This window comes from Phaethon aethereus (genome assembly GCF_964289735.1).
Source record: "Phaethon aethereus genome assembly, chromosome: 3".
Taxonomy (NCBI): domain Eukaryota; kingdom Metazoa; phylum Chordata; class Aves; order Phaethontiformes; family Phaethontidae; genus Phaethon; species Phaethon aethereus.
Window position 1 is genome coordinate 108,790,237 of NC_138576.1, and position 26,567 is coordinate 108,816,803.

Genomic DNA, 26,567 nt, shown 5'->3' on the forward strand with positions numbered 1-26,567 from the left:
ACCGTCGCTCCTCTCGAGCGCAGATGTGAGCTTCTTGGTGGGGCAGGAGAGAGAGCAGCGAGTTGGGTGTTTGGACTTGCTGCGTCCTGTGGGGGCAACAACACCTCTTCTGCACTGTGGTCAGACCGCTGGGCTAGTCTTACTTCAGCCACCCTCTGCTAGAGAAAACCGCCATTAGCGAGCACAAATAAGTGGCAGGACCTTCCCTCTCTCACACACACACCCCCCCACCCCCCGCGAGGCGGGGAGAGCCCCTTTGCTAGGAGGGAGCCTGGGAAAGAGCCGGACGCTTGGCCGGGAGTGGGATGGGGATGCCGCCGGGAGGGAGGGTCCGGGGGCTGCCCTCCTCCCGCCGAGGCGGCGGGGCCGGGCCGGTCCCTCCCCCGCCACATCGCCCTCCCGCCGGCGCTGCTGACGTGTCTGCTCCCTCCCCGCCGGCGCCCGCCAACATGGCCGCAGCCTTGCCGCCGCTGCCGCCGGACCCCCGGCTGCTGCTCCTCACCCTGCTGCTGCTCCTGCCCCCGCCGCCATCCTTCCTCTGCGCCGCCGCCGGGCCCGGCCTGGGCCGCCGCTTCGCCGAGCGCAAGCGCTGCGCCGATCCCGAGTGCAGCAGTGAGTGGGGGCGGCGGGGACGCGCCCCGGGAAGGGGGGGGGACATACTGCACGCGGGACACCCCGGCCCCGGGGGCGGGCGGCGGGAGGCCCCTGCCCGGACCACGGCGCTCGGCACGGCCGGGAGGCCGCCCCTCGCCCCGGGAGGGTTGTTACGGGGGAAAAGATGCAAACGTCGCGTGCCTCGCGGAGGCATTTCCCAACGCTCCCCACCCCCCCGGCTTTGGCACGGAAATGGGGGAGAATCGGGGAAAAATGGAAACGCGGCGCCCACGCGCGTCGTTCGTCCCCGCCCGACCAAGTTTTCAGCTCTCCCACAGCTCCGTGTGATAAACCTGCTCTCTGGGCGGTTTTTGTGCGCTGGGCAATTTCAGGGCTGGTTCGCTGGGACACAGATGTCGTCTAATTTAATATTAATAATAAGCTTCATAGCGCACTTCTGAAATGTAACTCTCAAGTGCTTTGTCAAACGCTCGTATGGATCAGTGAGCTTCCTTTTTGTTGTTGTTGTGGGGTGGGGTTTTTTTGTAAATAACCTCTTATTTTAGTTATACTTTGAGTTCTAATTTTGTGACCACGTCTGGAAAGTAGGAATCCAGTGCATGCGGGAAGGTCTTGTTATCTGCCATTTAGCAAATGCTTTATTTTAATAGTCTGCTTTTTTGTTTTGTTTTGTTTTGTTTTTTTTTTTCCCTTCTCCGGACAGTGTTAATGTGCCGAGGGAAGGCGATGCAGGATTTTAAAGGTCCGGACTGTCGCTTTGTAAATTTTAAGAAGGGAGAAGCGGTGTACGTTTATTACAAACTAATAGGAAAATCAACTGAGCTCTGGGCTGGAAGTGTAAGTACTGTAAAGCATTTGTCCTGTTTCCTCGTCTTAGCACATTCTGTTAGTAATCTTTTTTCCTTCCTTTTGCCTCGTAGGAGAACGCTTAGGTTTTTGAATATAGCTAAATATCATAATGAATGCCATTTTGTCTTGAGACCAGTGTGAATTGGGATGCAATTTGAGCAAACCTAAGGCATTAAGTGCTGTGAAAAATGGGCAAGGTTAATGTGTGCTAAAAAACTGTTAGAAAACTACCTTTGTGTTGAAAACCTCCTATTTCAGCACTGTAAATGGTGGCCCATGGACCCATCTGGAAGATGAGCCTCCCTTCCCGTCTAGGGAGGCTTAAGCCTGCGCTTGCGTTTACCCCTGATGTGGGCTTATCCTGTGCTCTGTGTAATCCTGCTGAAGATTGTTACACGTACATGTTTTAATCGTGTTTCTCTTCCTAATATTCAGCTGCTGTCTTCCACATTTTATCTAAGCTGCATGCAGAATTGGGGTGGGGGGAAGTAGTAAAACTAAAAAGAATTAAGGTAAACTTGATTTTTTTTTTTAGAAGGTCTATGTCTCAGCTTTACTAACACGTTGTAGCAGCTTGCAGAGTAGTGGCCTTGTCTGAATCTTCATCTTCCTTGGGCAGTCTGAGAGGGTGATGCTAAATGGGAGAGTCCCAATACTTGCAGTTATTTCATAGAAAACTCCTCTCTGATTTCATGGTAAGCACCTTATTTGCCTGACAGAAGCAGAACCGAGATACCTTGGAGGAAGAGCAGTTTTTGTGGGTTTCCCTTGAAAACGCTGTCAGTCTGGAGGTTGCTTAGACCTAGTCCCTGTTGCCCCCTCCCCGTGCTTCCTCTACGTACCTTTTGGTGTCCAAATCATTTAGTTCAACCTCCTTTCTCACTCTGGCCTTCTACAAGGCATAGATTGCCTGTGACAGTGGTCTAGGCTGCTCGAAGCCACACCTGGGTGTTGACGGTGGGTTTAGTGGTTTAGTGAAAAGCAGGATGTATCACTTTCTCTAACCTGTTCAGGCTGGGTGTGGACAGCCAAGCTCTCAGCAGGAGCTGAATCCAATTAGAAGGATACAGAAAAGAGCAGAAAACTGCAGCACGTGGTTAAAGAAGAGTTTATAATTGTATCACGCTGGTAATTCCCTTCAGACGTGTACTGTACCATAAATAATCTGGTTAATTAGCTGGTACAGGTTTCCAGGGCTGACAGTTCTTGAGATGAGGAGTAGCAATGTGGGGCCAATTTTGCATCTTCTAACAAGGTGTAATGCAGGCTGCAAGATCAGACAGCAGGTTTAAGGTAATTGCTGAGTTAGTATTCAGTTTAACTATTCACTCATAGGAAGCTCATGCAACAGTTAGGTGTGTCTCCAAGTTAAAAGGATGTTTGCTTTAACAAGTAAAAGCTGAAGTTGGCAGACCTTAAAGAATTGCAAAGCTCCATTTTATTTGTTGTCATTTTTTTAATTGTATTACACTATTTTCGATGTTCCTTTTAAGGCAGCGATGACAGACTAATTACTTTGAGTTCGTGGCTGTAATCCTTATTTCTTTCTTCCCTGGTTTGATTGACTGCTGCTGCATTAATCATAATGCAGCAACAACCAGTTTGCAGATGCTGCAGCGGGGTCGGAGGTGCCTACCCTTGCATGTTGAGTAGGGCACTGGCATGTCTGACCCTGTCCCAGACTTGTAGCTAGTGCTGGGGTCTTTTATGCAATGTGACTTCCCGTGCCAGGTTTGGCTGGGCAACTTGATTTATGCAGACCAGCTGTGCCCGCTGGGTGCAACCTTGCAGCTGAGGGGGAACTGTTGCTTGCTAATTAAAAACGTGCTAACTAGCAAGGTCTGAGATCAAACAAATTCCGTTGGAAGGCATGTTACCTTCTGCCGCAGCCCTTTTGGGATCTTGTCAAGTGACTTGATGTGAGCTTGTGTGGGTCATTTGATCTCGTGCGTCTACCCTACTGCCTTTTTCCACTCCCCAAAGTTTTGGGTTTGGGGGAAAGTATTAAGGCATAATGGAAACTATGAAATCAAGGGATAACTGGTATTCTGATCTTCAGATGGGGACAGGGGTTAGGGGAATGTGTGTATGAGAAGCTTCAACTACTGCAACCTGGGGCTTATTTCAAACAATTTGTAAATACAGGCGGTAATCCTGAAATCAGTTTTGAGGAGCCACGAGAAATACAATAGTATTTCTGACCTCAAGGGAGATGATCTGATAAGAAAGGAGCCTTTCCCCAAGGCTGAAAAATCTGTAGCAGTTGGGTCTGGGCTTTATTTGCCTTTGCTCTTCTAACTCACTCCACCCTTTTCAAGCCATTGTTGATTTTGTGCTGGCAAATGTGCTGTATTTTAACAAAACAGATCCTTTATTTTACGATCCCAGTCTTATATACTTTATTGCTTGCAGAAGTCCTGTTGAGCTCAACGAGTATTTTGCATGTGAAAAAATTCTGGAACACAGTTCTAATACATATTCTGTATGTTATATGGCATGTGTTTTTTAGCAGAGCTGCCTAAACCTCATTAATAAAGCAAAGCTAAATGCTTGGACAATATTCTATGACCATTATTTAGTAATGATTTTATGTTACGAAATTTCACAAATACAGTTCCAGGAAAATACTTCATTTTTTTCCCAAAGCTGAAAGGAGGAGCACATCTGGTACTTTCATTGTCCAGTGCACCCTGTCCTGCTCTAAAACTAGTCTCTTCTTCAGCATCCACCTCACGTCGTTTACATCGTCAAGTGGTGTTCTGTAGACTTTCCTCCTATGCATTTCTCTTGCAATCTGCCCTCGTCTTTAGCAGGGTCCAGAATTCCAAAACTACTTCAGATAATTCAAGTAAAAGCTGCTGCTTTTTAACAGAACATTTCAGCAAATACACTGTAAATTCTTGCTGCAGAAGATTGTTATTTTATCTTGCAGCAAAGGGCTGAACTTTATTCCTTTGATTTGAGGTTGAGAAAACTATTTCTGACGTCGTGTTACAAGAAGTTGACTTGGCTGCAGGTCATGTTTTTTTGGGTAGTTGGTTATTTTTTGGTTTGTTTTCCAATCTTATGCATAGGATAGTAGAAAGGAAGACAGGAGGGGTAAATTTAAGGTAAGACAGAAAGGCAGAGTATATCTAGAGGACCCAGAGGATCAGGGAATTTGTTCTGATGGTTTCTGTGTTTTCTTAACAATGCCAGCATTCAGAAAGGGCAGAGCAAGCCAACTGCCTTCTACCGATGTTCTGCAGTTTTAGGTACCTGTAGAGATGTGGGCTGTAAGATTAAAAGCATTTGAACACCTTGTTTCCCAGCTGCCTGTTTTCTGTCACTGAGGCAGGTGGTGTGGGAAGCCGGTTTCTTGGTCGGTCGCGGTCAGTGAATCTGCTGCAGCTGGCTGCCACACACAGATAGTGGTGGGGACAGATGCTGTACACACAGCTACCTGTTTTGTCCACCCACGGCGTTTTAGCTAGGATGGGAGTGGTACTGAAGGATGCACTTTTTTCTCCCCTATTTTACTTGGCATTCACAGTGCCTTTCCTCTCTCGTGTCTGTAGAGAATGTTTCCTTTATTTGCACAATGGGGCATTTTTTCCTGTACAAGAGAGGACTTTGTAGGGAAAGGAGTAAATGAAATTTTGGGCATGCAGATCCCATATGGCTTGGAAACCACGTAAGTGGCAAACTGGGTCACTGCAAAGGACTTGCATGGTCAGCAGCTTGGATTACGCTAAATGAGTTTCAAATTGGGATGCCTAATTATAATGGTAGTCACGGAGATTAGTCTGTAAGAAGACTACTTTGAAGTTTTGGCTTTTGTTTTCGGGAAGATTGTTTAAAATTGGAGTAGAAGTTTGTAAAGAGAAACATGCCAATTTAGAATAAAACTAGTATACTGCACAAGGACAAGCTTTTGATTTGACTTACCTAGATTAATTTCTCACTCCCAATAATTAGTTTGCTCTACCAAAACGTGCATACGTGATCTCTTTTCCATGAGAGAGTATCTCTATGTGTTTACAAAATCTGTGTGTGTAACGAAATTCAGAGATCCCAACTATGGAAGGTAGTATTTGAATGAGAAATAGTTGACAAAGGAAATTCCATAACCTATCAGTGCTTACTTGCATAACAAGAAGTATTAGTATGTATTATTTACTGGATACAATTTTCCTCTTTTTTATTAAGCTATTGTAAATCCATCCCAGGTTAACCTATTTCAGTGATATCAGTGTAACAATACATATAGTTAGATATCCTTAATTCTAGTTCTGACATAACTGTTTTCCTTTTTAATTTGATCTTTAACTGAGTGCTCTTCCCAAATAAACTCTTCAAGAAAATTGGTAATTGTCATCTTCCTCGTATAACAAAACATTCAGGAAATGACCAACACTTCTCCCCCTCCCCCTGGATATTTTGGTCATCTAGGAACTCTGTACCTTTCTAGGTGTGTCCACCAGGCACTAATTGCCTGGATTATCTAATCTGTGCAGTGATAGCATGCTATTAATATTGGCTTCATGACAGCTGTTGTCAGAACTCTCAAGTGAGAGCATTACTGCATAGATCTTATCCGGTGAGTGATAAGAGAGATTCTTGTCTTCCACTGTTTGTCTTGGCTTAGCACATTGACTTGCTTGAAAATAGCCATCTGCAACTGATTTTTGCTTGTATTAGTCACTGAGAAGCAACAATGCATATGCAGAGGGGTTATATTTTCCACTCAGGTTTTAAAATCGATTATTACCTTAGGTACAATTTTGCATTTTCCTAGAATCTGCTTTAAGAATTATTTTTTTTTTTCCCCTTTAAGCTACAAAGTGAGCGTATTTCAGGCTAAGATGTAAATCTTGTCAAAAATCCTCTTCTGCTTACTACTAGAGAAAATACTTGAGGCATATGTGATGCCAGTGCAAGAGCACAATAGCAGTTAAAGCACGTGAGCCAGAATACTTGGGCAGCTCTCCTAATAATTTGTTGTAAGTCAGGCTTCAAAACATGAACATTAAAAATTACCAACTTCCCAAAACTGTTGTAAAATGCAAGTATAAAACCTCAATGAAGATTTTTGCATAAACAAGGCATCATTAATCTTTTTCTTTTATTCACTGTGTTAAACTTCATCTGGAAATACTTGAGAGTGAGTTTGATGTGTTTGTTACTAGTGTCTGTAATGAGGATTTTAATGTAGTCACGTGATTTCAAAAGCATTTTTACTGCTTTTTGTTTGCTTGTGTTTGTTTTCTGGCAGGTTGGAAGCGATTTTGGGTACTTTCCAAAGGATTTACTTGAAATAAATCATAATTATTCCAATGAGGAGCTAGAGTTACCAACAGATGTAAGTCATCTTTGTTACTTTGTGGTTGGGCTGCTTACTGTATCTTACCTTGGCATTCAATAAAATCCCTGAGGAGGAGAACGGGAATATCAGTGATCTTTAGTTACCTTTTGTTACATATGTGTACCATGTGCAGAGATGCACGTATGTGTCGGGGGGTGGAAGGTTTGCGCAGATAGGTGTCTGGGTGGGTGTGTAAGCATCAGCCCAAAATGTGGGCCTTGATCTTTCTTTTCGTGAATATTCCAGTTTTCTTCTAAAAATCTGTTTGGCTTGAGCTCTAGAAATGCTTCTAGCTGGCTCACACATAGGCTGTTTGGTACGTACTCTGAATTCTTTCTTTTTCCAAACTTTAGAAGTTTAAAGTACTATCAGAAACCAATGAAACCTGATAGACTGTTAGCCCTTTGATTCTAGAATTGGTCCTTCAACCCTTACACACATAAATGGCTTTCATGCACTAAGAGCTAGCGACTCCAGAGTTGCATGAGTATGGCCTGTCTGTGGTTGCAGCTTCAGACCCTTATGAAATTGTGTTCAGTGGCTTGCACTACTGTTTAATTTATCTTTCAGAAATTGTGTGGCAGGCAGCTCCTGCTTGGAGGACTTGGTCATTTGAGGAGAGACCAACTGAAAGAGATTGGGACAAACAAGCTTAGTGAAATTTTTCTTCTCACTGGCATTCAGCAATAGAATTGTTCTTAATTCAGGATATATGTGAGGAGTGAATTATAATACTGTCAACTCCATTGCTGACTTCCAGGTTGTTGCTCTCTGGGAAGTCTTTGAAGGGGATAGACCATGAGCTTTTTATTCAGGTTTTTAAGAGTCCATGGACAAAACTTCCTCTGATTTCAGAGAGCATTTTGGTTAAGGACTCTAGCAGTTAATTCTGCATGATTAATAGAATTTACTTTGCTGCTGCACCTCTCTCTAACCAACCAAATGGATTTGGCCTCATCCCTGTAATAAAGAAAATAATATTTTTGACTACATATTATTTTTCATTTCAGGAAACAGACTTTGTTTGCTTTGATGGTGGAAGGGATGATTTTGATAATTATAACGTGGATGAGCTTTTGAAATCATTGCAAGAGACAATAGCAAATGAAGGGGAAACTGAATCAAGTGACCCAGGGACAAAACCAGCAGAAGAAATTGAAAGGGATGAGGAGACTGAACAGGTCGATACTGTGAAGTCCTTTGATTCTTTGGAGACAGACAATCTTGAGCTAAGCACAGAAGAAAAGGAATCCCTCGCCGTGACAGAAGTAGTAGACAGTTCTCTTGTAGAAGGAACTGAAAGTACTGGGGGAGACTCCAGTGTCAGTAGTCACGAAGAAAACTCTCAGGGAGACCAAATTGCACATGAGCACTTGAAAGGAATGCTACATGGGAAACTAAAAGGGCTAGAAAGTGAAAATACCAAAAACACTAGTATTCCTCAGGGTGAAACCAGTCAACTTGACAAAGAGAGTGAAGAAGTCAATGCCTATACACTTTTGAACAGAGAGCTCTCTGTGAACTTGAAGACAAAATTTGGCTCAACTGCTGATGCTGTTGTGTCAGATGATGAGATGACTCGCCTTGTTACATCGCTGGAAGATGATTTTAGTGAAGATTTGAGCGTTAATGCTCATGATGCAGAGGAGGAGCCAGACTTTGCAGATCAGTCTGAAGAAATCCCTTTGCTGTCCTTTGTGGCAGAGGAAGAAATGACATCCCCAGTGGATTTAGATAATGATGAAAACGATGACTTTGAGTCACAAAATCATGAACCTGATGAAGATGCAAAGGGTGCTACAGAGCTAAATAACCAAAGAGACAATGGGGAAGAACATTATTCAGATGCATTCATTCTTAAGGATGCCTTCAGTGAGAGCAAGAAGTCAGGTGACAGTATGAGTGTGGACAGGTCCGACTCTAAACAAACAAAAGAGAAACAGGATGAGGTGATGCTAATTAGTAAAAGAGAAGCACCAGCAACAACTCAACCTGAGGATCTCTCCAGAGAACTCCTTAGGAGTAAGCCTGTAGGTATAGGTGGTCTGGGTTCCAAAGAAAAAATAAACAAAACTGAACAGCTTGAAGAGCAGCTCATGGTTGATGGAACTGAGTCACACACTGAGGAGCTGGAGAGTACAGCTGTGCCTCATCCTCATGTTTTGCCTAGTCCAGGAGATGATCTGGAGTCTAAATCATTTGTTAAAAGCAAGCAAGATGCTTTAAAACCACCTGTTGGTGATACCAACAAAAGTCCAGAAGGAATGCTACTTGCTCAAATAGAGAAAGATGAGAAAAAGTTTGAGGAGGACACCTTGGAAGAGGTCTTGGAAAGTGATTTAAAGCACAAAAGACTATGGGGGAAAACAAAGGAGAAAGTAAGAGCTGAGGACAAGCCTTCTGTTGATGTTCCAGCCAAACCAGTGGAAGAGATAAAAAATACATCTCAAAGTGACTTAGGAGATACTGACCTCTTGAAAGAGAAACTGGAGCATGGAATGCCTCCAGTGGAGAAAGAACCTCTAAGACATGAAGAAGATTTGAAACAAACAGGGGAGACCAGTCATGAAAGTAAAAAACCCACCTCTTTTCACAAAGAACCTGAAATAAAAAGGAGAAACATGAAAGAAACCACTGCAGGGGAGGGAGATCCAAGCCATAGAGGAGCTGTTGAACAACCTAGGCCATGGGAGAACAAGACTGAGTATTCAGAGGCAGATGTGAAAGAAGAGCTTTCAAGAAATCTTGGCAAGATGACAGTATTTGAAGAAAGCATTAAGAAAAGTTCTGAAGAAAAATCAAAAAGCACTACACAGAATACAAATACAGAGAATCTTACTCAGCAAGGAACTGCTCCTACAGAGGATGCAGATTCAGACAGAAATCTTGGCACAAATTTAGCTAAAGGAAGAACACAATTGCAATCTGAAGAGCCAGATGCTGAAGATGACCCTGACCTGAAAGAAGTAGAGGAAGAGCTACTGGAAGATGAGAATGCTGCAAGTGCAAAGCTGTCGCAGGCAAGGGCTGCAAATGTACAGGGTGATACTCTTAACGTTAAAAGTAGAAACACTGAATTAGAAGTACTAAGTGAAGCTGTTTCAGGAACCACAAATCCTACTTATGAAACAGGAGGGGAAACAAACTCATTTTCTAAGGAGGCTAAAAAAATGACCGGCATGCAAGATGTAAGTGACACTGGGAACAAAGAGGTTGGCATACCAGTGAGTGACGATGCTAAATTGGATGAGATGGAACATGTCATGGAAGATGAGGAGGAGTCTTCTGAAGCTGGGGAACCATCAGCTGTGGAAGAACGTAATTTCCAGTCTCCTGACACAGAAGACAACAATGACTTTAACTGGTGGAAAGATCATTTCCCAGAGGGCATGTCCCAGAAAGACTCAGAAGAGGTGCACGATTTAGAGCATACAAGAAATGACCACCAGCAATCTGCACATTTTCCCAGCTCTGCTGACAGCCCAGCAGCCACAAATGACACTGTAACAGACTTCAGTGAATCTGTGAAGCAGCTTACGATACTGAGAGATTTTCTTGATGAAAAGCGTGTAATACGTCTACAAAAGTACCTTGGGCTTCAACACGTGGTTAGGATAGAAGCTGTGTTTCATGACATGAAGGTAGAGATGGAGCTTGCTCGGAAGGGAAGCCGTAATAATGAAGATATAGAAAAAGCCTTGGACCAGATACTTGAGTTTTCAGAATCGACCATTATGGATGTTGTGGGAAAAGTTTTGGATTCCAGAGTGATGGAAAATAAAGAGGAGGTGGTGAAAGAGATGGATTTGTATGATGAAGAGAGTGCATTGATGGATGATATTCAAGAATTAATGTATTCTTTAAGGAGTAAATATTCATCTGCTAGTGAAAGTGTCCCACTTGCAGCTATTCCAGAACAGGACTATGATCAACTGCACAGTCAAGGTAGGATGTTAAAGCAGCTAATAAATAAATGAAACAGAAGTAAAACCCTATCCCAGACAACACTATGTAATCCAGAGAAGCTTTAGAGTGGATGAAGGAGCAGAATTGAAAGAGGCTCTGTGCAATCTGCTGGGATTTTGTTTATTCTTAATGCCTATTTTTGGCATTGTGATGGGTGTCCCAGTGACAAATTCTGAGAGAAAATGTTAAGCTCAGCATGTCTGTTCTTATGGGCCAGATTCAATGTAAGATAAGTGGGATCTGTGCCTGGATATGGCTAGAAGGAGCCATTCAGGTCATGTCTATACCTTCCCCTCTCAAGAAATAGGGATTCATATATACTAACATGCTGAATTTTCTGGAGGGTTTAGAGCAGTCTCTTTTTCTGAACTAGCTAGCACCTGATTATGAGATCCAGTGATTAATGCAAAGTTCAGACACTAAAACCAGGCACCTAAAATCTCAGGTGTCCTTATGATCATATTTTTGCCCACAGTCATGAAAGAGTGTGCAAGTAGAAAAACTGAACAAACAGATCTTTTGATGGGGGGAAAAAACAATGGTAGAGTCTGCTGCTGTTTTAAGAACTTTCTGTTCTTTCTAATTAATGTGTGAGGTGGTAGGATGTGCTCTTAGCGAGGCTCTTTCACAATAGTGCCTGTTAAGTATGTGATTTCTGATAAAAGTCACAAATGAGAATATTTCACTCTCTGGTCAGTGGTAGATACTTCGCTTAAATTCTATACAAACATTTAATTAGATGTTACTGAAAGTTGATTGAGAATATACTGGAAGCAATACACAAGCTGAAGTGTTTAAAAAGTCTCAAGAAGGCTTTGTCAAATGCACTATTTCACTGAAGACAGCTGTGGGTAAGGAATACACATTAGCTCAGTGCTTAATGCAAGTCTCCCTCTCTGTTATAGGTGGTGCAAAAGAGGCTGAATATGACCAAGTTTCCATCAGAAACCTAAATGCCATCGACGAGAGCAATCAGAAACTTCAGCAGCTTGAAGATAAGACGCCAGAACAGCTTATTGAGGAGGAGTGGGCTGTTGATGTTCTACCTGGGCATGAAGAGGCCAACTTCTCGGATAATAGAGAAACCGAAGAAGGGTACGATAGTGAAAGAGGATCGCTGCTGGAGGATACTTCCTTTGGGTCAATTGAGTCAGGACAGGGTGCCAGGGAAGATACTGCTGCAGGTAACCTTTTGGAATTGGGTTGGTTTGGTTTTTTTGCTCTTCAAGAGGAGCACGGTTGGGTATGTTTTGGGCAAGGGTTTTTCACTAATATTTTCATTGTATGTTGCTATAATCCTAACGGCTTTCACTAAGTCGTGACAGTCCCTCTATTGGTAGCATTGTCTTGCTACCACTTATCTCAGCAGAGTGATTTCTGTATTGCCTTTTTGCACTACAGAAAGAAAAATGTTCTCCTGTAAAAGCGTCATAGAGCTCTGTGCTCAGGCTAGTGGACTGTGTCTCAGGATGGTAGTGGATAAAGAGCAGAAATCACTGGAAGCGTACCATCAGCCCACGTTTCCCCCACTTTGCAGGGGGTCGGACAGTAACCATTAGGATATAGAATCACGTGCTCTCCCTTCTCGCTCTTTTTAACCTGTGACTCTGGGCTAATATTGCTTTCCTGGAAAGATGGAGTGTAGCTCCCCTCAAGCAGTTCAGCAATTTCTGGTGAAGGTGTTTATTGGAGTAGGAGAAATGTTTGACTGTTCTGCTGAGGCCTTCTCCCTCTGGAGCGAGTGTGCTGACCTGTGCTGACTCGCCATTATGCCAAGGAGGGGAATCCGTTACCATCATCTTCCCCAGCTCTGTTTTGGCATGAAACTACCTTTGACTCCATTCTCGGTGCTAAGCCCAGCTTTGCTGTTCTGCATTCACCTCTAATTATCCATAATAAATCTGTCTTCACTGAGCATTTAGAAGAAATTCAGGCACATCTTGCTTAGCTTTTGTACACTACTGAGGTACTGTACCATCCCATAGCCAAGCACTTTTGAGTAGCTTCTAAGTTCTGAGGGAAACTCTAGGTTGAATGGAAAGATGCCTAATGAATTTTAAATGGCTGGTGGATTACTTATGTGGTTAAGCAGTTGGATGTTCAGTTGTATTTTAGACCATCTTCCATTCTTTCCTTAATGGTGGTTAAATGCAGTTTGCCAGGAATTCCTGTGAGGACTGCTAGAAGTGCTGAGAAGAAAGAAGGCAGATGCTTGTAGAACCGCAGGTCACAGAAGCTGTTGCACAATGTAACAATGGGCTGGGCAGGTGGTTATTTGAATTTGCTAACCTGAATTCATGGCAACAGTGGCAGTGAGAGGAGGAGGCAGGCTTCACATCAGGGTAGAAGTAAAGATGGTTTAAAGCTTATGCTGTACTAACAGTACTGCCAACTTAGAAGATGTAGGTTTATTGATTTGGAATCATAAAGTGTGTGCTTTGTTGTTGTTGACTCTGCTGAAGGAGTTGTATGTCCTGCCTGAGGCAGGCTTGGCAAAGTGACTTGGTATCCATGTCTCTTTCGGTGGTACCTTTTCTAAAGCAGCCTGTGGCATATCACTATCCTTTTTAAGGACTTTTGCCTTTTTCTTCAATTCTTTCTTCAATTTCGGTTCTCTTCTGAAGAACCGGGGATCATAATTTCATGTCTCGCCTAAGGGCCGCAGAAACAGGGAGGTGTGGGGGGCAGAAGCGGGTTCCCTGTTACAGCCCTTCCCTGTCAGCAGCTCCCGCTGGCGACGGCTGGCGCGGGCGTGGCCGCTCCGTGAGGTAACACCTCTCTCCCTCTCCCTCCAGACCCCGACGAGGGCGCCGGGCGGCCCGCAGGACGCGGGGCGGAGGCAGGCGCCGCCGCCTCACGGGGAGCCCTCGGCGAAGCAGCGCCCACCGCCCGGGAGCTCCTGCGGCGGGTGAGTGGCCGGAGATGGCGGCCGCGCATGCGGGCGGCGGCGCGCGCCGATGACGCGCGCGCTGGGCGGTGGGTAGGGGCGGGGGAGTGTCACTCTGGGCTGACGTGTGCCTGGAAGTTGGCTCGCGCCGCCATGGACCCCGCGGGCGGCGGCGCGCGTCTCGTGGAGCCCCCGACGCGGCGGCTGCGGCAGGTGCGCGAGGGGAGGCGGGGGGGTGAGAGGGAGGGGGCTGTCGCGCGCGCCAGGCAGTGCCGTACCCACCCGCTCGGCGTCGGCGGCCGTTGGGAGCCGTTAACGGCCGTTGGGCGGGCGGCCGTCACAAGGGGCAGAGGGGCTCCGCCGATCCAAAGCGGGGGACTAGGCGCCCCAAATGACACCGCCGCCTCCGAGGGAGACGGGCCGAGGCGGATGTTGCTCTGCGTCCCTGAGGGGGTCACCCCTGCAGTCCACCTGCCCCGCTCCCTTCGTGAAGAGGCTGTTCTTCCTCGCCCCCGCCCCGCCATGTGGGGAGCGGAGGCGTCTGCTGGCGTCAACACGGGCAGGGATCACTGCCTGGCCTCTCGCCCCTCCCCGGCCCTGCGGGGGAGAGGGTGCCTGCGAAGATACTAGCTCGGCCTTGAGTTGAGCTTTGCAGGGCAAGTGTGCACCCTCGTTTTAATCTCAAGCTTCTGTCAGTTGCAACCAGGGAGAAGGCAGCAGTTTCTGTGTGGCTCATACAGCTTATTTTCCCAGCGCCATGTCTGTATCAGCCCTGTAAACTGTAGCAGGTATTCACACTGTTTTCAGGCAGTTGGTGCTCTCTGGCCTTCAGAGAGACGTATGACAAGACGCATGACATATGAACCTGTGACGAGGGTGACAGCTGGGAATAGGTCTGAGCTGTTTTTACTAGAGGTCCAGATGTAAAGCTGTTTGGTTTTTGCTATATTTTTTCCATCCTTGTAGCTTTATTTGGAAATGGATCATGTAACTGCTAGTGCTGTGTAACGCTAAGTGTGCATATCAGCTTATTTTGGTGTAGCTGTTCTTTGCCGGCAGATTGTTACTGTCAAGTGTCTTACAGATACTGAGACTTTTGAGTTGAAGTGCAAGCATCAAGCTGCCTTGTGGTTTTCTTCCTTTTCGGTTTTCAGTTTACAGAAAAACTGCAAGAAGGCTCTAGATGGTTCTCTGCTTTTATGGGAGGAATAAAAGCATTTGGCAGACTACTTATTTCGCCTGAGTATTTGATGAAAACATATTCATAGTTGTCAATGTTGTCGGTTTTCAGCTGGTTGCTATCCTGCCTGAGGAAATTCGTCCTGGGCCTGATTTCCATGGACTTCCATGGGAGCCTATTATTATCACTGCCTTAGTGGGAATTGCCACACTTGCTATAATCTTCTGGAGAACCTGCCTTTCAGTGAGTATACTTTGTTGCTTGCGAGCCTGCTGGTATTTCACTTACTGCGTGGTCTTTGGTATGGTTAAACTGTTTCAGCATTACCAGAGTCAAAGTGATATGTAGTCTTTTGCATTTTCACTAATGTGGGCTAAGTGGTGAGCTTAATAGCTCAAGTAAGTTGTAATTTTCTTCAAGCTAAGAAGCGTTTCCTTTAAGCTATTAGTGGAAGATTTCTGTTTTGGTAAGGGGCAGTTTCAAAAACAAAATAGGGGAATATGATGTAAATCAAGAAGGCCAAGGGAGGGGTCAGCATGTCTTTGAAATGAGAAGCCTTCCATGTGCTTGAGCCTGTTGCTGACTTCCCAAAACAAGCAGTTAATCCTTCCCACCTTCATATTGTTCAGCTGCTTGTAGGTGCTGCATTTGGAAACTTAAATACCTGATCTTAATTATCCCTGGAGAGCCCCTTCCCCACCCTTCTCCTCACTCTGTATTTGTCCTTCTCTTCCCTATACAGATAATTTTCTGTGCAAGAAAAATACCATCACCAGCTCTCAAGTATGCCAGTGCATCTCCTTGGGAATTGAAAATCAAATAGGACAGTTTAGTTTACAGCTGTCTAGTTTAGTGATGATATGCTCTGGAAGCCTGTGGAATACTTGTTCTTTGCTTGAGGAAAATAAATTTAAACTAAATATTATCTATAACAATATTGGTATTTTTTCCATGATTCATTTTGATATTGAATACACTAGGTCAGTTTCAAATGCAAAATAGTGTTAATATAACAGCATAAAAAGAAAGCTGCTGAAATTCTTTAACAGTGTTAATTTTGAAATGAGCAACTGTCATGTAAACATACACTGCATTACAAGGATCAGAACTAGGATGCAAGAGCTTTTTGTGTTTGCAAGTTCATGACTGTTGTTTGATCCAAAATGGCTTCATTTTCTTTGTTGCAAATTGGATGTGAGCAGTTACTGCTATCCTTTTAGTGTCTGAGTAACTCTAGGACAGGGCATTAACCTAGAAGCTTTTATTAGAAAAAAGCTTAAGCCTGTTTGTAGTGTTACTCAACACTCTTGTTGGCAGTGATAGATGTGTTTTCCATATGCTTCTTTAATCTGAGTATAAGTGGTGACTTTTTCCTATAGGGAAAATGAATAAAATTTTTCACTTATCACTTTTTATGGCTAATTTTTTTATTCTCCCTTCTTGTAGGTAAAGAGTAGAATCTATCAAGGTAAGTTTCTCTGTACTTTTCAGTGTTACTTGGTGCTTAGGCATGTAAAAGTTCTGAAGATTGTTCAGAGGACCCAAGTATTCATCTCATTCCCTGTCAAGGAGAATGCTAAGTCTAAGGTTATGGTGTAAGCTAGGCCAGTAGATGATACTTGCTTGAATTTGAGGATTTCAGTTTTGCTTTTTGATAATGCTTTGATTGGCAGAAACAATGCAGCTTGCATCTCCAAATTAAAGGGCAAGGAAAACCTCCACCTGTTCAATATAAATGTGATCCATTAGTTTACTGGTGCGATGGTAGTGGGGCAGATTTTGTTTTGGTTTTCTGAGTAGCAGTGGATCTGCTTTTGCTTTTTGCTTCTCACAAAAGGCAGTAGCTAGTTCCTCTTGCCTTTTTGGATTGAGGGGAGCCTGAAAATGACTGCTATGCAAAGAGACTTTCTAAATGTAGACCTAAATATGCAGATGTTTCTGTGGCTAGCACATCACTTTTTACAAGAGTGTTTCTCCAGCTTCAGGTATATAAAATTAAAGCATACTGAATGGAAAAGAAATAGAATTTAAAGTAGGATGATTCTTGAAATTCATAATTGAATACAAAACAAAAATATTAAAGAATTAGCTTCACGTGAACTCTCTTCTTCTTTCTTCCTCACAAACTGTACTGCTTATCAGTCATTCCTCTCTAGTTCCATTGTAGTTACATGGCAGTTCCCTTCTGTACAATTAATGCAGAATTGTTGAGCTGAAAAAAATCCATCTTAGATCTATAGGGTGATTTCTATACTGCAAAACAGTTATTCTTATTGGAGGGGGAAAAACACCGGTATCGGTTGTATAGAAATTACTTAGCAGCCCGCCCTAAAAAAAATGAGGAACACAGGTCTAATCCTCTTTTTTTTTGTTCTTTTTTATCCCCCAAAATATTCTTCTGTATAATACTGTATAGAAACTACGAAAGCTAAGAACAAATAGATATTCTTCAAGCATGATAAAGGTTTTTAAAATCTTTGTCAAACATAGAGGAATATTAACAGTGATAAAAATGCTTTGAAAGATAGATTACATTTGGAGTCCCAAAGACAAAATCTATTATCCACTCTTCATGACTGTAGTAAAATTGGGAGCCCAAGCTAATGCAGGGGTTCCTGGTCCCTTAAACTGCTGAGAACTCTCTCATACCTCAGCAGTCGCTTGTTGGCTCTCCCCTCCCCAGAGCATGAAGGGCTGGGGATCCTCTGGCTCAGGAGCCCTCATGTGGGAGGGGAAGGAGGAGTAGCAGTTGCCATTGCACCCTGTGGGATGCTGTTGGAACAACTGGTGCTTCCTGTTTGTGCTGCAGGATTTGCTGTGAGGCAAGTGGGGCTTGGGGCATTCAAATACGGGTGTGGTGTAGGATTTGAAAAAGAACAACAACTGGATGTTCTTTAATTTGCAATAAAATAATGTTAACTATTTTTGCTGAATCCTAAGGGTTGGTTGGCGACTTGTTTAGGTTGAGAAACAAATGCATGCCTAAAGAGCTGTTGCCTAGTCACAGCCCTTTTGAGGTCTGTTAGACAGCGGTGCAGTTCCTTGAGGCTTCCTGATGCTGACTGCTAGCTGACCCTCTCTTTTCTGTTCCCAGTAGGTCTTTCAGAGCTTTCATCCTCTTGTCTTTGCTGACCAAACATTCAGTTTCAATATAGCAGAAAGAGGTGCTGGTTAGGGAATGTATTGCGTCTCCCTGAATGTCACAGCAGCAGTCTGAGACTGCTCCAACATCCTTGCTGCCAATTCTCCCCTTCAACGTACCTCATCAGTGTGTAGCCAGCACCTTACTCTGCTGTGCGTTCTGTGACCAGCTTCTGTGAAGTGGATGCAACAGCTATATGCTTCATGTCAGTGATCAATGCTTTACTGTCTTGTTTTCAATCCTAACTTTAAATGAAAGCTAGAGATGCTTAGACTCCTGCAGAAAGGGCTGACTGCCAGGGAATTGACACTATCCTGATTTATGCGTTAGTCCTTATTTGAAAATGTTCCCTGAAGTGTTAGTAATGATAGCTCTGATTTTTATTTTTCCCCAGGATATGAAGTACAGTTACTGTAAGCTTTCTTTTTCTTTCTAGTGACTGAAAAGCAACTTGCTGAAAAGATTAAAAACCTTCTGCAAGAAAAAACAGAAATCTTAGAAAAGATGTCAGAATATGATCAAAAGGTATTGTTCTGGGTTCTCATTGCTTCTTAATTTTCTGTTGCTGGTTTAATGACACAGTCAGTGCAACATCTAATTTATTTTTATTTTCTATTCTTACTGAATGTTATGTTGACAATTTCATCAGTCCTGTTTGGCTGTTTCTGTGCTTAGATAAAGGAAGCGAAGGAGTCTGTGAAAGTGGCCCAAGAACAAAAAGACATTCTCTCCGATGAAACTGCAGGGCTTAAGGTAAGAAACAGTTAACTGTCTCTGTACTGAAAGCAAAACCATCAACAAAATCACTTGCTTTAGTTGGTCCATTTTGTTGGGTTTTTTAGGACACTGTCAAAGGACTGGAAGAAGCAAATCGACAGCTAGATGACAAATTAAAAAATCTACACACAATGCTTGAAACGGAGAGAAAGAAGAATGAGAAGAAACAGAACAAAGTAAGAGCAATCACACTCATGTCTTAAATTGTCCTTAACTTAATGTGCCTTAAAAGCTGGTCACAAGGGTAAACAGATAGAGGTAGAGCAAACAAGATGCACCACCTCAAAAAGACAACTGAAATGACATTTCAGGTTCATCCCAAGCTCAAGGGGGAGAATCTGTTGATTGTATTTTTAAATTTTTTTTAAAAGTCTATTTGTAAAGATCTTGATGGACTTGTGTAGTTATGTGCTTTCACACACAAACAGATGTATTCAAATCATGGGCTAGTCTAACACTTCCTAGTCAGAGCCAGGAAGTTCCTTACCAATATGAGCTGAAGGTTTCAGGTTGGTAAGAGATCTTTTCTTGTACTTAGAGGAAGCATCTAGTTCTATAGTAAGCTGCCCCTCATTCTTGTTGTCTGGAGGTATTTATGTTTTCTTTTTTCTTTTTTTTTTTTTCTGTTGTCTCTTGAAAGCCTGATTTTCTGTACTAATAGTAAACTCTGACAAGTCCTTTGGTCTTGTTTTGATCAAAGGTTGTTGTTAATGACAGCAGCACGTGTTACTTTCGTTCTAGAACATGCAGGTGTACAGGGAACTCTACCAGCCATGAGCAGGCAGAGTCACAGGGCGAAGTGGATTCTAACGTGCTGTATGTTTCTATTCCTCACCTTGCTGATAAGGCAGTGCTATTTTGCTGCTAGTCTAATGGCTGCTTTAAAGGGAAGTTTGTTGGTGTTCTGACCTTCCTTTTAAGCTTCCAAATTACATGGGTAAAATAATTACTCAGGCTAAGGCACATACAGGCTAATACAAAGTCACTGCTCATCTTTTTCTTATATAGATCTCTGAAACCCAGAAGTCCTTGGAGAAACTTCAAGAGGCTATCACTGTGCATTCTGTAGAGCTTTCAGAGGTAAAGCGTTATCTATACAGTCTCAACAGTCACAAGTTTTTGTACCAGAAAAATTCACAGAAAATGCTAGCTTGGCAGATTCCAAGTTGTTTGTGCATATATACCTTTTTCTTTTTCATTTTTACCAGGTAATATGTAGCTCTTGCTCCATTACAGTTTGACTTCATGTTTTTTTGTTCCTTTTTGTTTCATATGTAGGTACAGATAGCCCTTAATGAAGCTAAACTAAGTGAAGAAAAGGTGAAATCTGAGCTTCATCATGTGCAGGAAGAGAATGCTAGGCTGAAAAAGAGCAAGGAGCAAGTAAGTTATGCCCAGGCCAGGCAACTTTGTTTCTGTTCTGAATGAAATATTGGGACTTTATTCCTAGTTTTCTTGAGTATGACTTCAGTGTGTCTCCATTTTCTTAATGTGTCAGAATGCCATGTTTCATATTACCAAGATTAAATTTAAACCTCTTGCACCTGCCTGCACAGGTGTTTTGAGCAGGTGAGCCACATGTATTCAGTATGAAGGCTTTGCCAGTTCCAGGGATTCAGTTTTTGTCAGCAGCTTCACAGGAAGTTTGTGCTGATGTGGTAGTCGCTGCATGATCAAGAGGTTGCTACTTGGGATCAGGACAGAAGGAAGTTATGGTAAAGAACTGCCAAAAAACATTTCTGAAGCTAAACTAAATGGGGAGGACATTTAGCCCTGAAATGTCATGATGGTTCTTTTACAAATAGTTGTAAATGTTTGTCTGTTTTCGTTCTCTGTATATGAAGTAGATGGCCTTTTAAGGAATGTTGTTTGTTTACCTCTGGACTGCAATTACTTCCTCGTATTTTGAAGTGTGTGAGCAGTTTGGTTCTGACATTGGGGTATTAGCTGAGAAAATAACAAATTTGTAAAATCACCTAATAGTATAAACTGCAGAAAGATTCACAGTTCTACCAATGGGCTAGTGATGAGAGTGATAACTGTGATGCTTGTCCTTGTGACCTGTGGTGATCAGTTATTACCCGAGCTGGCAGTAAAATAGATATTAATTACATTTACCCTGTACTAAAAATAAGACAAGTAATCATCTTGCCTTGGTGCTTCATACAGTTGCTAAAAGAAGCTGAAGGTTGGAGTGAGAGGCATACTGAGCTCAGTGAGCAGATCAAACTGTATCAGAAATCTCAGAAGGACATAGAAGAAGCACTTGCCTACAAGGAAAATGAAATTGAAGTAGGTTCTTTATAACAAGCTTGCTTTAAATATTACACACCATAAAATACTTTGAAATACTTTACATAATGCATAGCGATTTTTCTTCAGTGAACCTTTGATTTCATTGCTAGGTTTTAACTAACTGCATTATGCAGCTGAAGCAGCTCGACATGGATTCGTCATCCGAGGCAAAGAAGGATGGCGAAGGGCGCGAATGGAGCACAGGAGACGATCTGGCCAATGGAGAGTTCCCAGGTACAGTAATCCTACCTACTGGCTGATATGCCTGGTGGCTAAAGTGTATGAGGTGGTACGTTCATGTGATGTCATATGGGGAACAAGGGGAATCCATGCAGGTAGCTGCCTGTGAGCTAAGAGACTGCCAGCTTTAATCCTCAAACACAAAATAGCTCCTAACTGAAGGGAGAAACCATTAGAAAGGCCAATAATTGCTTTTAGATTACCATTTAGGTATATTGTAGGTGTAATGACACAGTTTTAAAGTTTGCATATAAAGGTTAGTAATTAAGAACACTGCAAAAGCTGAGAATCTCAGCTTTGTGGTTATGCTACATTTATTTTTAATATGAATTTTTAATTAGTGTTGTGCTTACCTCTGGATAGATAACTAATTTAGGTAATCACATCTTTTAAATTGAACGACCAAAATAGATGTTTTCAAAACTACTCAGGCAGTTTGTTGTTCCTGTTGTTGCACATGTATTTGCTACATCTCTGGTTTTGAAGTTGTCTTTTTTTCTTTTTTTCTCTTTTTTCTAACCATACAGTATGTGTGGGCTGGAAATTCCCACTTCTTGATTTTAAGATACTATGTCCCATAACAGATACTGCATTCACCTTTACACTAGTGTGGTAGCTAGAAGAAGTGACAAGAGGGAATCTTATAGAATGCCTTTTGGAGTAAATGTAATGGTTCTGTTGTGCTAGTCATGGAACTGCTATTGTGCTTTGTTCTCCATCTCCCCCTCTTCCTCCCTCCCCCCCCCCGACCCCCCGACATAAGGAGACCTATCCCAGATTAGAATGTCGGGAGTGTTATTTTTAACAGCTGTAGAGTCCAGAGAATTGGGACTAAGAAACAGGGAAAACAAGTGTATTTTTCTCTTCTAGATAATGAGAGTGAGAAGATGAAGACTCAGATTAAGCAGATGATGGATGTCTCCAGGGTATGCTGCACAAGATATCTAATAAAAGCAGCCACATTACTGCTATGCCGAAGATCATAAACTTTCTGCTCCTCTTTTCAGGTAAAAACTATGTTATCCATAGTTGAAGAAGACAGAAATCTTCTGCAATCCAAACTGAGTGATGAAGTAACAGCCAGACATGAGCTGGAAGGTAGGCTTAGCAAAAGAATTGCTTAGGATGAAATGCTGTGTTTGGTTTAAAAAGAAACATTTAAGTGGCATAAGAGTTCTCATTGCAACTTCCTTCAACTTCCTCACCTACTTTTGCTTCTCCAACAGAGCAAATAAAAAAATTAGAACATGATTCCTGTTCGCTCCAGTCAGCCAAAGCTCGACTGGAAAATGAATGCAAAACACTACAGCAGAAAGTGGAGATTCTTGGTGAACTCTACCAGCAGAAGGAGATGGCACTCCAGAAGTAAGCCTTTCATTACTCTTCCACAACATAGCATACTATATTGTAGGCACTATCCAAACACTCATATATGGTGCTTTCTGTTCCCCTCCCTGTGCAGAAAACTAACCCAGGAAGAGTATGAGCGTCAGGAGAAGGAGCAGAAATTGTCTGCTGCAGATGAAAAAGCTGTGCTGGCCATCGAGGAAGTGAAAGTTTACAAGTAACTTCAGTTTCTGAAGACTGTTGTTTTCCTTTATTTCAGCTATTGAAGAAAATTACTTTAAACCTCTCTCCTTCTTCTCTTTTTTCCTTTTGTACAGGCAAAGGATCCAAGATATGGAAGAAGAATTGCAAAAAACAGAGAGATCTTACAAAAACCAGGTAAACTTCTTTCTTGCTGGTTATTGTGTCACCTTTTACTGCATCATTCCAATGCTCTGTAGTGAGTTATTGGAAATACTAGTAGTTGGACAAAATAAACTAAAACACTTTTCTCTTCAGATTGCTGCTCATGAGAAAAAGGCACATGACAATTGGGTAAGAATGTTCTTCCTTTTTTGATGCAAACAGTTTGTATTTGACTTGAGGTCAGTGCAGTTAATGCAGTTGGCAAATTTTTCCCTAATAGCTTATTGCCCGCTCTGCCGAGAGAGCTCTGGCTGAAGAAAAAAGAGAAGCAGCTAACCTGAGACAGAAGTAAGTACAGTACAGCTGGACGGACCATTGTTATTGCTCTTTGAACATGGTTCATGTTGCTTGGGAGAGAATGAGCTCAAATGGTGCAAGGTGCTCCGTTACCCTGCTTGCTCAGAATGTGCAGTGCATGTTCGAGTTACTGATTTTAAACTACTATGAAACTGTTTTGATGGTAAAAATAAGATTTCTTGGTGAAAGCTCTAACACTTAACAATGCAGTTTGACTTGTTACATTATAACAAATATAACTCACATGTATTAATTGAATAATAAAACACCCTTTATTTCTTAAAATTAGGTTAATAGAAGTAAACCAAAAAATTGTTATGCTTCAAAGACCATTAATTGTAAAGCCAACTCCAGGCAGACCTGATCGCCAAGTCCCACCACGACGAGGTAAATGCTGCTGTTTCTCCCAAAACTTTGGTTTTTGAGTCAGTATATCCTAAAAAAATTGTAGAAAAGTAAATCAAGTGGGGTTTTTTCTTCTTTGGCATAGGGCCCTTAAGCAGAGATGGCTCTTTTGGCCCATCACCTGTGAGTGGAGGAAATCCATCACCCACACAGATGATAGAAGTTCCTGCTCGGCCCCTTTCTGCTCCTCGAAGGGAAAGCTTGAGAGGTGAATTTGGTAAGCAGTGAAGCTTCCCTTCCGTCATAACTATCTCTTATGCTACAAACACAAGAATGCTAAGGTCTGATCTTGGTTCTAGGGATAGTGTTAAGTATTGATACCTGCTTTATTAATACACACATGGGTGGTTGGTTTTGATTTTTCTTTTGTGTGGGTGTGTTTTGTTGTTTTTTTTTTTAAACAGACATAGCTCAGGCACGTGTTGATTAGGATCTCTGGGGTTCTTGTTTCCCTTCAGGTACGGTGGTAGATGGTCCCCCTGCTCCACGAAGGCCACCAGAGTTACCTGGAAGGATGTCTGTTCCTGGTAAGTTGTGGCCTGCAACCAACTATCACTTACTCAGTTATTCTTTCACTTCAGAAATGTAATTTAAAAGCTATGTTCTTTACCCCAAGCATGGTAAGACATGGATTCATGGCTCTTCTTACAGATCTCGGGCCTGCTGTAGCGTCACTGATCAGTAGTGGGCCAAGAACCTCCTCCCCTTCCACAGCAACGGATGGAGTGGTAAGCTGAAAAAACCCCAACCTTCAGGAAGCGTTTCTAATACATGATTCGCTGTACTTCCTGCTGCTTCTTTAACTGTATCATGTTCTGTCTTGTCTATATCCTGTCACTATTCTTATTTGCTGTCCAAAAAAAAAAAAAAAGCAACCCTCTCCCAAAGAGTCTGAAGCCCCCTGTGTAACTACTGATTCACCTTCATCTATCGAACCAGCTACAGTGAGTATTCAGAGGCTGGATATGGTGTTACTCTGCTTTGATGGAGAGGAGTAACAGGCTTGGTGTTCTGAACTGCTGAATAACAAAATGCTCTGCAAAACTAACCAAGGGCTTATACATCTGTCTCAAAAGGCTTCTCCAATGATGAACAGTTGCTGTCTGGTTTTTATGTAATTGAGGAAATGGGATCTTTCTTTTTAAGGACTGCAGGCAAACGCTTTGGAGCGACTACATCAATAATCCTAAGAAGCTGACTTACCTGTGGTATTTAAGCACAATTCCATACGTAATTCAAGGCACCAGGCCCTTTAGCAAAGGGCTGTCCACTGCGGACACTTCAAAAGGGATTGAACTTGTCTTTAGTCCAGCTTTGGCTAAAGAGAAGTTGTCATCTTGGAAGGTGCACTAAGCACTCGCTCCTAGGGAGCGCAAGCGGTGTTCTGGGTGAAAGGACAATGATGGTGCAGTAACTTTGCCTATTTTCTACTTGGTTAATGTGTTTCGTGGTGTGTTTTTTCCCCCTCTCTTCCACCTCTTGGCCTTTGGGCAAGCGGTTGTGGTGTTCAACAGTGTCAGTACTGCTCTGATGCAGTGAGTAGTACACTGATGTATAACCTAATCTCGCACAGGCTAATGCTAGTCCCAAAGGCCCACCTTCTTTCCCTGGGACACCTATCATGACCCCCCCAGTGATGGGACCTCCGCCTCCACCGCCTGTTCGCTATGGACTGCCACCGGCTCCTCTCCGTGGGCACTTTGGGCCTCGACCTCTTCCTGTGCCCCTAGGTACAGTTGCTGTGCTTCTCAGAAGCCTGCCGCAGAACTGTGATCTGCTGTCCATTGGCACGCAGCTTCCCTGCCCTTCGTGGGGTTGAGCTGTCTTGCTCAGTAAGCTTGGGCGGGTGGGTTTTTTCAAGCCTCCTTAATGCCAGGGTATTAAGGAGGTATCTTCCCTGGTTTAGTCTAAAATGTTTTAGAAATGAGCAGCCAAAAGTCACTAGAATATAATTCATAGCCTGTGCTGTCTGCATGTGCCAGTGAACCACCCCAGAGCTGCTCCAAAAAATGAAGAAATAAGGAACGAGTCAGAAGCTTCACCATTTAGATTAAAGCAAGATTTCCTTTAATTCCCATGCTTCCCTTTCTTTCTAGGTCGTGGTGCTCCCTTGCCGCCTCCAGCTGCAAGAGATTTCTTACCTGGCCCACCCTTAGGAATAAGAGATCTGCCTCCTGGCCCACTGCTGCCTCCTTCAGATTCACGAGGCTATGGACGTGGGCACCCTCCTTTTCGACCCCTAGGTCCTCCTGGCCCAAGAGATTATCCTCCAGCCCCACGGCTACCCCCCCCTGGTTCAAGAGACTATACGCCTTCTCCTAGCAGAGACTTGCCTCCATCGGGACCTAGAGACTACCCCCCAGGCCCACCGCCACCACCACCACCAGCAGGCTCAAAGGACTACACACAGCCTCCAGTGCAGAAACCCTAACTGCAGCACCTGGTCAGCAGCTCAACAGAATGGACTCTAGTGCACTTCCTGTGGTCAGGATTTTAGGAAACGGCGCTCTGTTTGAAGCCGTTTGTCTCATTTCAGTATATTACAGCTTTTGCAGGATTAATTTTTATCCAATTGCTACAGACATCTTACATGCATTTATGATCACCTTAAACTCATCCATCCTCTTGGGCTGCAAGAACCCTTTTTTGTGATGGACTTGAACCTATTCTAAACGTGCAATAGAAAGGAAGTACCTGTGTGGCTAGTTTTAATTAAATGTAGCCTCTGTAACCAGTTGGTGAATGAACTAATTTCGTGAAAAATGTAAATCAAATCATTTCCTGTGGAAATAATTTTTAAGTAAAATGCTATCCTACC

The 26,567-nt window shown here is 43.1% G+C and overlaps 1 protein-coding gene across 1 annotated transcript; it reads left to right on the forward strand.

Moving 5' to 3' along the window:
- Positions 1–449: 449 nt before the first annotated feature.
- Positions 450–26,180, forward strand: MIA3 (MIA SH3 domain ER export factor 3; the record flags this gene model as incomplete). The annotated part of the gene is made up of 28 exons (XM_081998598.1): positions 450–612; positions 1,319–1,452; positions 6,719–6,805; positions 7,819–10,753; positions 11,680–11,958; positions 13,570–14,210; positions 14,953–15,084; positions 16,288–16,309; positions 18,420–18,508; positions 18,659–18,736; positions 18,826–18,936; positions 19,769–19,840; positions 20,039–20,143; positions 20,930–21,052; positions 21,166–21,289; positions 22,166–22,221; positions 22,303–22,393; positions 22,522–22,660; positions 22,758–22,859; positions 22,960–23,020; positions 23,141–23,176; positions 23,268–23,335; positions 23,634–23,731; positions 23,835–23,966; positions 24,208–24,276; positions 24,401–24,477; positions 25,323–25,479; positions 25,846–26,180. 28 exons carry the CDS (start codon positions 450–452, stop codon positions 26,178–26,180), a joined length of 6,516 nt encoding a protein of 2,171 aa, XP_081854724.1.
- Between the last annotated feature and the right edge of the window lie 387 nt (positions 26,181–26,567).